This window comes from Vigna umbellata, chromosome 2 (assembly GCF_029865625.1).
Source record: "Vigna umbellata cultivar VRB3 chromosome 2, Vumbellata_1.0, whole genome shotgun sequence".
In the NCBI taxonomy this organism is placed as follows: Eukaryota; Viridiplantae; Streptophyta; class Magnoliopsida; order Fabales; family Fabaceae; genus Vigna; species Vigna umbellata.
The window spans coordinates 34529055-34542692 of NC_142166.1; the positions used below are offsets into that span (position 1 = coordinate 34529055).

Genomic DNA, 13638 nt, shown 5'->3' on the forward strand with positions numbered 1-13638 from the left:
CTTAACTTTAAGAACTGTGCAAGATCCTGTTGTTGGAGAAAGAAGATGTCTATTAATTTATTGGGAAAAATATCCCATCAAAATCAACAAGAACAAACTTAACTCAAACATACCAAACTAGATAAATAAATAATAAAAAGTTACATCTTATCAAATATCCACTTTACAACTTTATTTTAATGATATATATTTTTTATCAGCATTTTAATGATATAGCAATGTATATCAATACTTTAATTTAAAAATTTAAATGCATATTGTTACAATATTTGTATAATTAATTGCCAAATCATTATGTCTTTATAATAGGTTCTAAAAGTATCCATACCCTAAATAATATATTTTATTGGTTTTTATAGTAAATAAGTATATGCCTATATTTATGTCATATAATTTACTTGGTTTTAATAAAATACACATTTCACTTTCACTCATATGTCTCTTACATTTTTCTCTATCGTCTTCAAATAATATTGTATTAATTCAGAAGAAAATATAATTGATAAACTACAGTAGAATTTAACTGTTGTTAGAAGATTAAAAGATCTTTTTATAATCTTTACTTTAGGGTGATGTATACAGAGATTCATACAGTGTTTCAAACCAATTAATTGAATAAAATATTTCTTATTTAAATTAATCTTTTTCAAGTTATTTATTCTCGATCTTGTCACTTTTTTTAATTGTTTTTATGTATATCTCTCTTCTTTTCGCCTAAAGCACCTGTTTAATAAGAAGAATTTGAAAGGAAAACTTAATGGGTCACCTTTGGTGTGCAAAATGGAACTTGAATTAAATCCAGAGACTGAACAACAATGAGCCAAATTTTTCATAACTTTGTGAAACATGAAGGAAGCTGTTAAGGTGGCAACATGAATAATAAAAAAAAAAAAACATGAGTAGTATTTTACAATGAAACATGCTTATTAATTGAGGACAGAACAAAATACGAGAACACCCCATTCTCTTGAAATTTTATTACTCTCCCTCTGAAACAAAGTTGAAGGAAAAGACAAAAAGATTGATCATGGTGTTTGCACATTAGATTCAGACTCAGAAGATGGCCGGTTCTTCAACTCCGGATGCTTTATTTCCTCAATCATTCTAGCAACTTCATCCATTCTAGGCCTATTTTCTGAGCCCTTAGCTACACATGCCAATGCAATCTGAAGCATCTGCACCATTTCCTCTTCAACGTACTGCCCTCTCAGAAGCTCCTCATCAAACACTTCTGCAGTCCATTCCTCCCTAACCACAGACCTCACCCACCTTGGAAGATCAACCACATCCTCATACCCTGGATACCTCAGTGGGGTCTTCCCTGTCAGCATTTCAAGCAGCACCACGCCAAAGCTGTATACATCAGACTTCTGAGTGATCTTCTTTGAGTCTGTGACTTCTGGAGCTCTGTAGCCATTGGCTCTAGACATGGTTGCTGGGGTGTTCATTAGAGGTGGCAATCCAACATCACTGATGCATCCTTCTAGTTCTTGGGTTATCAGCACATTGTTTGACTTGATGTTGCCATGTGTGAATTTTGGACCTCCCTCGGAGTGGATGAAAGCAATTCCCTTGGCAGCTCCATGCAAAATCTTCACTCTGGAATCCCAGTCAAGTGGGGTTCTTCCTGCACCTCTGTTTCCTGTTGTTTGGAACACCATAGGCAGGGAAACCAAAGACATAACAGTGTTACAATTCAAGTTCATAAGTTGTAGATGCTACCACTGTTTTAGTTCAATCATTAACTCAAGAATGGAATTCAAGACATAATTTTGCAAATGTTAAGGATGTTGAGTATATAGTGTTTGCACCGACAATGCAAAAGCTTTTGTATAAACTACCTAAATTTGTCAACTTTCGATCAGAAGTTTTGGTTACACTGCCATTGTCAGTTTCAGTTCCTATTTGAATTTAATGAACTATGATTAATACTATGTAAAGTCGATTGATCATAGTTTAGTTAAAACTGAGAGGTTCATGTTCATGTAGAATCAAAAGACATGTTAGTTCTGAAGAAAATGAGAAGAGTTTTGTCATCAGGTAGAACTTACCGTGCAACAAGAAAAACAAGCTGCCACCTGGCATGTAGTTGTAAACCAGAAGTTTTTCATCTTTGGAATAGTAATAAGCCCTTAGGGGCATCACATTTGGGTGGCTTCCAAATTTCCCTACAATCTCCAAATGCTGCTCAAACTCCTTCTTTCCTACCACAACTTCTTTCAACCTTTTCACTACCACTGTTGTTCCCTCCTCCAAAACAGCCTTATATGCTGTTCCATAGCTTCCTTTTCCAAGAACTTCAGCTGAAGCCTTCAGCAAATCCTCAAGGTCAAAGGTTGAAGAGGAACCTTCAAAGAAAAATAGTTTGTTTTTTTCAGCCCCTTGCACCCCACTTCCGAAACTCTTGGAAACCTCTGTCTTTCCAGTACACGAAGCCTTTCCTTTCAGTATGCCACTGCTTTTACTGTTCTTCTTCCTCTTCAAACAGAAGACACAGATCACTACAACTAGCAGAGAGAGGAAGGCAAAGACCCCAATGACTAGAGCAAGTATAGGAGCCAGGCCAAAGCTTTTCTTATGGTTGGTACCCTTTTGGTTTTGGATGGTAGGTGGGGTGAGTGGCGGGTAATCATCAGTGGAAGCAGATGGAGAAGGGGAGATTGTAGAGCAATCATTTAGTGGTGGCCCACATAAGAGAGAGTTCCCGACAAAAGAAGAATAAGGGAATGTCTTTATGGAATTTGGAATTGAGCCATTGAAGTTATTATAACTCAAGTTCAAATGTTTGAGACTTGGAAGGTTGAAGTCAGGAATAGCCCCAGATATGGAATTGTTTTGGAGATACAACCAAGTGAGTCTTCTCAGGTTCTGAATTGCAGGTGGGATGCTGCCAGAAAAGGAGTTACAGGAGATATCCAATGCAAAGAGTTTAGGGGACACAGGAGAAGGAATAGCACCAGAGAAGTTATTGTGCTGAAGGTATACAAATTGGAGTGAAGGAATAGAGAGGATGTTAGAAGGAAGATTTCCTCTGAGACCATTGGAATGAAGACTGAGGACCCTAAGAGCATCTAGTTTTCCTATGCTGCTCTCTTGAATGGTCCCAGTTAATCCCATTCCTGGAAGGTGAAGGCCTATGACACGTGTGCCATTTGAGTTGCATGTCACACCAACCCATGAGATGCAAATTGAAGCGGAGTCATTCTTCCAGTTGAGTCTTGGGGCATGTAGGACACTTGAAGAAAACTCCAACAGAGCTTGTTTGTCAGACTTCAAGTCAGCTACAATCATGCCACAGAAAGACAGTGTGGAGCCTAATAGAATAATTGCAACAATAGAAAACTGCAACTTCATGATTATTGTTTAATGCAAAATCAAGGCAGGTGGTGGTTCCGGCTTCTGATCTTAACTGTTCTTCATTCTCTCCTAGTCTTGCTTTGGAAGATGCAGCAGGTTGTTGGCTGATCCTGTAGCTGAGAAAGTACAATATTGTCAAAGTTCAAATTAACAAGTTTTTGTTCAGACAAATGATCATTTGGGTAAGCATGATTACATGAAGCTTTCCTAAAATCAGTGATATTTTAATTTTCAACATTAGCAGCACGCAACAGGAAGTGTTTAGTTTAAAGGATGAAAGGAGTAGGATGAACACATTGTGAATTTAGACATTACAAAGGGTTGAATTAAAAAAGTTTGAACTAAGTTCTATTGCAGAAAATTTGAATTTTACGACAAGTCTCCTGTTTATGCAGAAAACCGAAAACAGCACTTGTTGCAGCTTTTGCAGAGAAGAAAAAAATAAAGCAAAATAACACAGTGTCATTCATGCTTGCTTACCATTTACAAAGGAAGGGAACATCCTTCTTTCAAATGCATCGGTTGAGGCATTTTCTTTCATTCAATACCTGAAGTGTTATGCTGACTCCTCCATTTAAAAAGAAAAAGTAAAAGGCCAAAGGTTAGCCTGTGAACTTTAAATAATGGGGGACTAAAGTGCATTTTTCACCGAGAATAAAGAAATTGGCTCACAAATCGGTGGTTATAAGTTTCAGAAACATCCAAGAAGGGAGAAGTGAAAAGAAAAACAAAGTTCATTCTTGTGATAGTTAAGAATCCAAGAAAAAATAGAACTCAAAAAGAAAAAGTAAAAGTTTGATTCTCCGGTGTACTTTATAAAGAAAAAGCATTCTTTACCTAAAGCAGACCGCATTCTCATAATTTATAAAAGATCAACATAAATCATTGGTGTTGATTTCTCATTTCGGCCACCTTATCTGGTCAGTGAATACTGCAGAAAGGTCATTTTGAAGCACACAAAAATATTTGATTAACCAGATTTTGACACGCACAGAAACAAAGGATAATTAAAGAGATGCAGATGGGTCAGGTCTTGTATTAAACAACTCAAAGCTAACATAGAATCAACATCTCAACAAAAACAATTCACTGATTTTTCCTCCACTTAAAGCAAACAAAACAAAACCTTTGTCCATCATCCCAATTACATAAAACATTAAAAATAACAAAGTTTCGAGAAGAAATTGAAGCCATACAGTTCACACTAGAAAAAATCTCCGGTTTGTAAGACATATAAGGAGAAAGACACTCAAAACTGAATCATGAAGATGGATAGAAACTTTATAGGGATCAGGACCCGAGAACAGATATGTTATGAGTATCAGTAATGACATTAATCATGGATAATGCAATATTCATTAAGTGTTCCCAGTTAATGACTACAAGTATTCGAGATGGAATTAGAAAGAAAGTGAGAGATGCTACCTTGGCATGAAATTCAGTTCTGGGAGGCTGAGAACACATCACAGAGTGAAGCATCACTGCGCAAAAAATGAGTTAAGAAATATCATGGAGGTCAAGAAGAAAGCAAGTTAATTAGTAAAGAAAAGCACAGTGTGAAATGGAGCGCAATAGTACTTGACTATTTATTTTCTTACAAATATAGTATGACTTGTAACTTTAAAATTGAGAAGGAGCCTAGTTTCCCTTAAAGTTACTTCCAACTCAGCACAGTTGGAGTTGGTGGCATCAGACTTGCCATTACAGTGTTACCAATAATAAGAGTATGATTTCTTCTCTTTTCAAGAGATTCACACACAGCAAAAAAGAGGGTAGCTGAATATGTTTTGATGAAAAACCGGAAGAAGAAAAAAAAAGAACTTTCCTACTCGCTACAATGACAGCAATAATGAGGGAGTTCAGCAAGCCCTTTATCTAGCTAACTATAGTACTAGTACATTAATATGCACCTGCTGCTGTTGAAAATGGCCCAACATATAAGGAACAATGCATGAATTTTGTAGATTTAATCGTATGAAAAAGAAGTACAAAGACCACCGAGGCATAAATAAGGATTTGCCGACATGCCACTCTGAAAACTACTGAAGAACCGTATAATGGAGTACTTTAAAAACCTCACTTTCCCATCATTATTTCACTCTTCCAACATAGATATTAACTCTTGTATTTCTCTCCACAGTCAAAATTTTCAGAGTGCTCCAACTCCCTCAGATATGAGTTAGACTTCGTCAAAACTAGAGGTTCATGAAGGAGTAATTAGAGGTTGATGAAGAGGAAAGTAATGGAGATACATTCCTGTTTTGAATTGTTATTGAAGATCAAAATCCATGAGAATGGTCCCCCATGAGAATTAATTAATTAATAAAAACAACAGGGCACTCAAGTATTGCACTCTAAAACCTATTATTGTATAGGCCATGATCCGGTATTAATGAGGGAATGAGAATGAGCTAAAAACTGGGCATTGTTAACAAGTTATGAAAATCCATTACAGTCCATTTGATTAAGAATATTTTGATGATTACCTATTGTCATGTTCCAAAGTGTTTGGACTAAAGAGAAGTAAGAAAAAGACGAGCATTCATTGATGAAAGTAGGAATAGGATAAAGGTGTGAACAGAAACTAAACATTTAAAATTGGCACATATTGGCTATGTTTGTGAGAGAGACTAGACCATGATGGGGCCAACTGTGTAATGAGTTACCCATAAAAACACGAAGAAGGTAGTTGGCTGTTACAGAACCATTTCAAATCCTTTCCTTTCCTTTCCATCCTTCCACACTATTCTTAATTCTATTTTAGATATAGGTAGCCTGTCACTCATAACTCATCGTCTCAACATATCTGTTTTGACTTTTCCATAAATTATGACTTTTTATAATAACCACCAATTTTACATTACCATGATCTTTAAAAATCTTACACTTCATGCATCAACTGGTTGCTTAATGAGTAAGTTTGGATTAAAATTCCTCCAATAGAAAACTCAGAATTTCACTTGTGACTCATGCATGTACCAATCCCAAATCCCTTTTAAAAACATATTTTTTAGTTGCTTGAAAAAACTCCATCATCCAAAATTCCCATGATCTAGGGTAAGAAAAAAGTGGGTTTAATTATAGTATAACTTTATCTAAGTCTGATATGACCTTACCCATCTGACCTAGGTTTAGATTTAAATTGGGTATATATTTTTTATGTTTGTAATTTTTTTTAAAGTAAATGGTTTTTTTTCTTTTACTTTCATTTTCAAATAAGGTTGTTAACTTGATAAAATGAATACGTTGGTAGTGACACATGCCGTTTTTGCGAGCATTTTAGTCTACTGAATTTTTTTTTATATGAACTTTTTTATTTTGTAGATTTTTTTTTAATACGACGCACGTGGATCAGAAATAAACTGAGTTGGGTGAAATTGACATTTTAATGAATAAAGCACCCGTGATGAAATATTTTTTCTATTGTATTTAAAAAAAGTGCTAACTGTACATTTAAACTTACATATAAATATAAATATTTTGTTGAATATAATAAATATTTAGGATTAATCTTTACACATAAACTCTTTTATTTATAATAGAAGAAATATGAGTTAAGCACAAAATAAAAATAATAATAGTAACAAACTAACTAAAAATAAAAGATAAATATAAAATAAAGATAATATATCTAACACTCTCTTCAAACTTATGTATACAAATTGTAGACCAAGCTTCTTATAAATATAATCAAGGTTTAATTATTTTCGAGGTCCTTATTTATCACAAACGTCTCAAATAGGTCCTTCTATTATTCGTTATCTGAACTAGGTCCCTATTCGTGTAAAATTGATTCAATTGCAATTTTACCGTCAATTTGAGTGAACGACAAGATTATAGTCACATGGCATGATGACTTTGCAAATCTGAACCATGTGACAGAGTTAGGTCGCATTACGTGATATAATATGTTTTAGTTGGTGGCAGTACGTGGAATTTAGTTTAGGGTTTGAGTGAGTTATTTCTTTTCGTTCCAAATTCAGGTTCATTCAATCAAATTAGTTTTCCATCAATAAGATTAGGGTTTCGTTGAAGGATTTTATCGTCATCTATCAAATGTAGTTTGCTAGAATCGCCAAGTTGTTGGAGGTGAATCAAGTGAAAGGTTAGTAAATGTGGCTTTGATTATGGAAGCAAATTCATGGCATGATTAAAGGAAACGTGATTTGCTCCGATTAAGTCTCGTACATGCTTACAACGCCACCCAAATCGCAAAGTCACCGCAAGCCGCCGTAGAGCACCGCTGCGATTTGTCCAACCTTCATAAAATCGCGAGAATCGCGCAAGCAACCACACCTTTAACCATAAATCGTCATCCCCGCGTCTTCACCTACAAATGCATAAAAATCCCCAACTAGAAACAACAAACCCAAATTGTCACCGCCGTGAACCCTGATCGCGTCTCATGAACCATATTTGTGTCCTTCATCATCTTCAAGCACCCAAATCGCGATTCAAGACCTGTAATCAGAAAACACCACCCAGTCTATGAGTTCATCTTCTCCGCGAGTTGAAACTTAAAGAAGCCATCCCCAATTCGCGAATTCTCCATCATGTCTTCACGCATCAATTTCTTCGAGTCGTGAACCTGCAATTTTGTACAACAAGGGAAGTCATCAAAACGTGAATACCATTGCGTTATTATGTGCTTCCATATGAAAGGGGTGAAACCCTATTTGCATTAGCAATCATGAAGAGAGAAAAGTCATAGGAGCAAGTTTTCCCCAATTCAAAAACCCTAATTTTTGGGTCAGAAAGGGGTTGTCACATGTCAAGCCTTCATTGGTGCGATCCACTACATGTGGAAGAACAACATGAATGGTCCTCTGAAATCCTCTTCAAAGAAGAAGAAATACATTCACCATCCAAGCACCTTGCATCGTAGAAGAACAACTTTGAACACCTCAGGCACCCTTTTTAATTAGGGATTTTTGCAAATTAGTAATTTAATGAAATCCCAATTTTTTTTTTCATTTCAAAATTACAAAACCTACATCACTAACACCCCCAATGTGCCACATGGTTCATATTTGCAAAGTCAGCATACCACGTGATTGCAATCTTAATGTTGTTCACTTAAATTGACAGCAAGGGTGCAATTGAATCAATTTTACACAAATAGGGACCTAATTCAGATAACGAATAATAGAATGACATATTTGAGACGTTTATGCATAAATAGGGACCTCAAAAATTATTAAACCTATAATCAATTCTCAATCCCTATAAAGACTTAGTGAAAATACCTGCTAACTCATGATCACTTGAATTGGCAAACTCAGTCTTGATATCTCCAGACACAATCTTCTCTCGAATGAAATGACAGTCAATCTCAATGTGTTTGGTCCTCTCATAAAACATAGGATTATAACTAATATGAAGAGTAGTCCGATGGTCACATATAAGTGTCATTTGAGTGACATCTCTAAATTTTAACTCTCTAGCAATTGCTTAAGCCAAACAAGCTCACAAGTGGCTGAAGGCATAGCTCTATATTCTGCTTCTGCACTAGATCTTGCCACAGCACTCTATTTCTTGCTTTTCCATAAGACCAAGTTATCACCAATGGAGACACAATATTTGGATGTAGATCTTCTATCAAAAGGAGATCCAGCCCAATCTGCATTAGAATAACAAATCACTCTTGTATGGTTACTAGAATCATATAACAACCATTTTCCAGAAGATCCTTTAATGTACTTTAATATACGAATAACTAAATTTCAATGATCTTTACATGGAGAATTAAGGAATTGGCTTACCACATTAACTGCAAAGGAAATGTCAGGACGAGTAACTGTAAGATAATTCAATTTTCCAACTAGTCTTCTATATTTCTCGGGATCTGACGTAGGCTCCCCTATTTTGGTAGAAGTTTAGTAGTAAGATTCATGGGTGTATCCACAAGTTTTGAATTCATCAATCCAGTTTCCTCCAAAATATCCAATGCATATTTCCTTTGATATATAACAATACCATCGTTGGATTGTGCCACCTCAATACCCAACAAATATCTAAGTTAGTCAAGATCTTTATTCTGAAAAGGGTTGCAAAGATGTTGTTTCATCTGAGAGATGTCATGACTATCACTACCTATAAGAATAATGTCATCAACATATACTATCAAGTCAACATATCCAACACTCGAGTGACGATAAAAGACTGAATGATCTACCTTACAGCGAGTCATACCAAATTGTTCAACAACATTACTAAATTTTCCAAACCAGGTCCTAGGATATTTTTTTAGGCCATATAAGGATTTGCGAAGACGACATACCAACCTAGAAGACTTCCCTTAAGCAACAAATCTTCGAGGTTGCTCCATATAAATCTCTTCTTGCAAATCTTCGTTAAGGAATGCATTTTTGACATCTAGTTGATAAAGAGGCCATTGCTGAATAGCTGTCATGGCAACAAACAAATGTCATCTTTGCCACTGGAGAAAAGTATCACCATAAACCAATCCAAAAATTTGTGTGTAACCTTTGACCACAAGACGAGCTTTGAAACGATCAATAGTTCCATCAAGACCAACTTTGATAGCAAAAACCCATATGCAACCAACAACAAGTTTTATACACGGTAATGGGACAAGCTCCCAAGTTCCATTAATCTGAAGAAAAATTAGTTCATCTAACATGGCTTAATGCCATCTAAGATGGGCTAAGGCATCAGTGACAAATTTTGGGATGATCACAAAAGAAATAGATGAAAGTCAAGTATAAAAAGGTGAAGATAGTTTATGATAACCTAAAGTAATATAATATGGAGAAGGATTACGAGTAGAATGTATACCTTTTCGGAGGACAATTGGAAGGGTAGACTCAGTTGTCCGAGTTGGAGGAGACAAGGTAATTGGCACTTGAATTTAGTCACTTGGTGGTTGTTCAGAAACACCTGGTGAACTAGGCACAATTAGAAGAGCACAAACAACGGGAATATTGATAGTGTTAGAAGAAGACATATCAGAAGATGAACGATCGTTAAAATAAAAGGAAGACTCATTGAAGGTGACATCTACATATATAAAATAACGATTAAGAGAGGGAGAAAAAATACAAAAACATGTAGACCCAAAAACTTATCAAGACCAGGACCAAAAATACATTTGTGTAATTGAGGAGCTAACTTATCAAGACCAGGACTAAAATTATGAACAAAACATGTAGACCTAAAAACTTTTAGAGGTAAGGGTGAAGGGGTTCATGAGGAAATAAGATAGAAGGTAACATAAGGTAAAGGATTTAAAGAGGACAAGGAAAACAAACATTTGTTACTAGTAATGTGATTTGTGGCTCCCGAGTCAAGAACCCAAGAGCTAAGAGAAGAAGATGGACTCAGACCAACAAAATATGTACATGTGTGTGCTAAAGATGTACTGAAACTATAAGGTTGTTGATCCTTATACCATTTGAGAAATTTACTGAAAATAACAGAGTCATCGGTAATATCAGATGAAGGATGATCCCTAGTAAGTGATTGTGAGGGAGGAACAGTCTGAACAATAGTAGGATATATAGGAGGGTGACCATGTAATGCATAACACTTGTCAATCGTGTGGTCTAGCTTGCCACAATGGTTACACTTGAGACATCATTTTCCCGGTTTGCGAGAGTGATTATGATCATGACGTTGAGATGCCAACGTAGAGGAAATATATGTATCATTGATGGGTTTACTAGGTACATGCAAAAGAGTGGAACAAGTACAAATCAAAGTGGAAACAACATGTGAACCCAAAATCTGATCATGAATATGAGAATACTCATAAGTAAGGTCGTGCAATGCTAGTAGCATGAATAACTTTGATTGTTGCTCTATTTCTTTGGTAGGAGTATAGGCCGGTGGCAATAATTCATAAATTCATGAAAAAGAATATGAATTTTACCCATATAATAAATCATAGAGTCTTGATGTCGAGGAGCAACAATATTGAGAATATCATGACAAACACCATAAAGACATTGAGTATCATTGGTGTATAGTAATTTGACGTGTTCCCAGTCTTGATGCTGAGGAGTAAAAATATTGAGAAGATCATGACAAACACCATAAAGACATTGAGTATCATTGGTGTATAATAATTTGGTGTGTTCCCAGATTTCAAAACATGTTTCGTAGGAACGAAAAATTTGTTTTAAAGAGGAATGAAGGGTACTTTTGAGAACAATGCATAACTGAGCATCAACTTTCAACCAATGGGTAACCGTAGTGGAATCAATAGTTGTCACATTCTGAGTAATATGATCAAGATACCCCTGACTCTTAAGCCAAAGTTTAACGATTGATGCCCAAGTCGCATAATTAGTATCATCTAACTTATATCAATAGATAAATGCACATTGACATAGTTAGTATATATAGACGAGTCAGAACTCATGAACAAGTAAGAGAGTAAAAACCTAGAACTTAAAAGATGCCCAATCAACACAATCAGGCCAGATTCAGATAGGGGGGGTCATGAAGAGTCCAACAAAGATGGTCAACGACGAAGACAACGACACATGTGTTGTCACGAGCGATTAGAAAGTAATGCTCTGGTGACGGCGATGGCGACTAGGGTTAGGCATAATTAATTGAACTGTACTAAACTATAGTTAACTATATTTTTAATAAACTAAAGAAAACTGAATTACTCACTATAACAACTAACTGTATTGTTTAACAGTTCAATTTTAAAAATATGAACTTATACTAATTAACTAATAATTGAACTTACATCAGGAAGTCTTTTCTATAATGCGAGTTTCTATACTGCGGGTTTTACTCAAGTGTCTGTATCGTGGGTTTTACTCAAGTTAATGTGTGTACAGTGATCATATATTACTACAATTTTTAACAAATCAGGTCAAATTAGCTATCACCATTTCAATTAATTTATGAAAATAGACCAAAAGTGACGCAGCTCTCCACTGCAAAAGTTCTTCAGGTAATTCATAAATCAAAACTTTTAAATTAACACTATTTCATAATACTTTTTATAACACTCCCTTTACCATCTCAACTAACATTTATATTGCTCACATGTAATTTTTTTTTTACAAACTTTTATAAAACTTATATATATACAAATACAACATTTTATTGGATAAATGATAATTTAATCAAAATTAAAATTTCACATCAATCATGTAAAAATTATCTACAAACTGGTGTCAATTATGAAAACCAAAACTCAAAATTGAATATAAAACATTAGTGTCAAATCATCCATGTTTATCTATATTTTATATGGTTTATTATTCATAAAGTTACTTGATTGAAGATTTTTGTTTTCAAGTACTAGAACAACTTGGACATTTTAGCACTTAAAACTCATTAATCTTTCTCTCTCTTCCCGTGTGTAACATTTGCAATGGAGCCATGCAGCTAAATCGAAGCAGAAATCAATTAAACAAGTGGTGAGAGAGAGGGGAATGGGGTCAGCAAAAAAATAAAAGAACAAAATTTCAGTTAACTGCACAAACTGCACTGAAAATATTATAAGTTCAGTTTTTCTAACTTGAACTAGATAATAGTATAAATAGTTTTTGGTTAAAATGGATTAGTTTTTTTAGTATAAAACAGTACAGTTAACTATAGTTTAGTACAGTTAAGTTATTTTTGCCCAGTCCTAATGGTGACAACGACGACTTTAATGGCGATGACGGTTGTAGTGGACAGGACCAACGAATAAAGAACCTTATGCTCTAAATATCATGTTGAATATAGTAAAATATATGTATAAGATTAATCTCTCTTGTATTAAATATACACATAGGATCTTCTATTTATAATAGGAAAAATATGAGTTAAGTCCAAAGTACAAATAAAAAATAATAGAAAATTAATTAAAATTAAAAAATAAATATAAAATGAAGATGATATAGCTAACCAAATATATAAAAGAAGTTTATTTGATAAAACGAAAGTTTCGGTAACCAATAATATAAAATTTGTTGAGAAGGGTGATGGTTATATTTCCTTAGCATTGAAAAGGACGACATCCCAAAAAGTTTGTCATGAGGAGACACCAGTCTTGTACAAGTGAGAAAATGATAACTTTTCTATAACTTTTTTAATTTATCTAGTGAGTTCCTGATGATATCTGTTGAGCATTGGCATGGCAATGGTTAATAGTAAGATATATATATATATATATATATGTTGATCATATATGATAGCAATAATTTTGAAAATGGTAGTTGAAGAAGGGACACGTAGTTGAAGGGCATGAAGTCACATTCAAATATAGAGCTATAGACAACTAACATAAGTGCCTCATTAATATCAAAAGCA

General features: G+C 34.7%; 1 protein-coding gene across 6 annotated transcripts; it reads right to left on the minus strand.

Annotated features, from left to right (window-relative positions):
* Positions 1 to 806: 806 nt before the first annotated feature.
* On the minus strand, positions 807 to 5580 carry LOC124848130 (putative inactive receptor kinase At5g58300). Of its 6 annotated transcripts, none has more exons than XM_088106608.1 (5): positions 5268 to 5580; positions 4783 to 4838; positions 3838 to 3918; positions 2052 to 3473; positions 807 to 1642 (listed from the first exon to the last, which is right to left on the minus strand). In XM_088106608.1, the coding sequence occupies exons 4-5, from the start codon at positions 3352 to 3354 to the stop codon at positions 1026 to 1028; spliced, it is 1920 nt and encodes a 639-aa protein (XP_087962734.1). In that variant the 5' UTR covers positions 3355 to 3473; positions 3838 to 3918; positions 4783 to 4838; positions 5268 to 5580; the 3' UTR covers positions 807 to 1025. The 6 variants fall into 6 exon arrangements, with proteins under 6 accessions (XP_087962734.1, XP_087962733.1, XP_047181728.2 ...); XM_088106607.1 differs by having other exon boundaries at positions 3838 to 3925; XM_047325772.2 differs by lacking the exon at positions 5268 to 5580 and adding an exon at positions 4956 to 5216.
* Positions 5581 to 13638: the final 8058 nt, after the last annotated feature.

Coding starts and splice junctions, on each gene's coding strand:
- LOC124848130 (XM_088106609.1), bottom strand. CDS start 3,354: ATGAAGTTGCAGTTTTCTATTGTTGCAATTATTCTATTAGGCTCCACA. Junction 1,643..2,051: donor CTTGTTTTTCTTGTTGCACG/GTAAGTTCTACC, acceptor TCCAAACAACAG/GAAACAGAGGTGCAGGAAGA.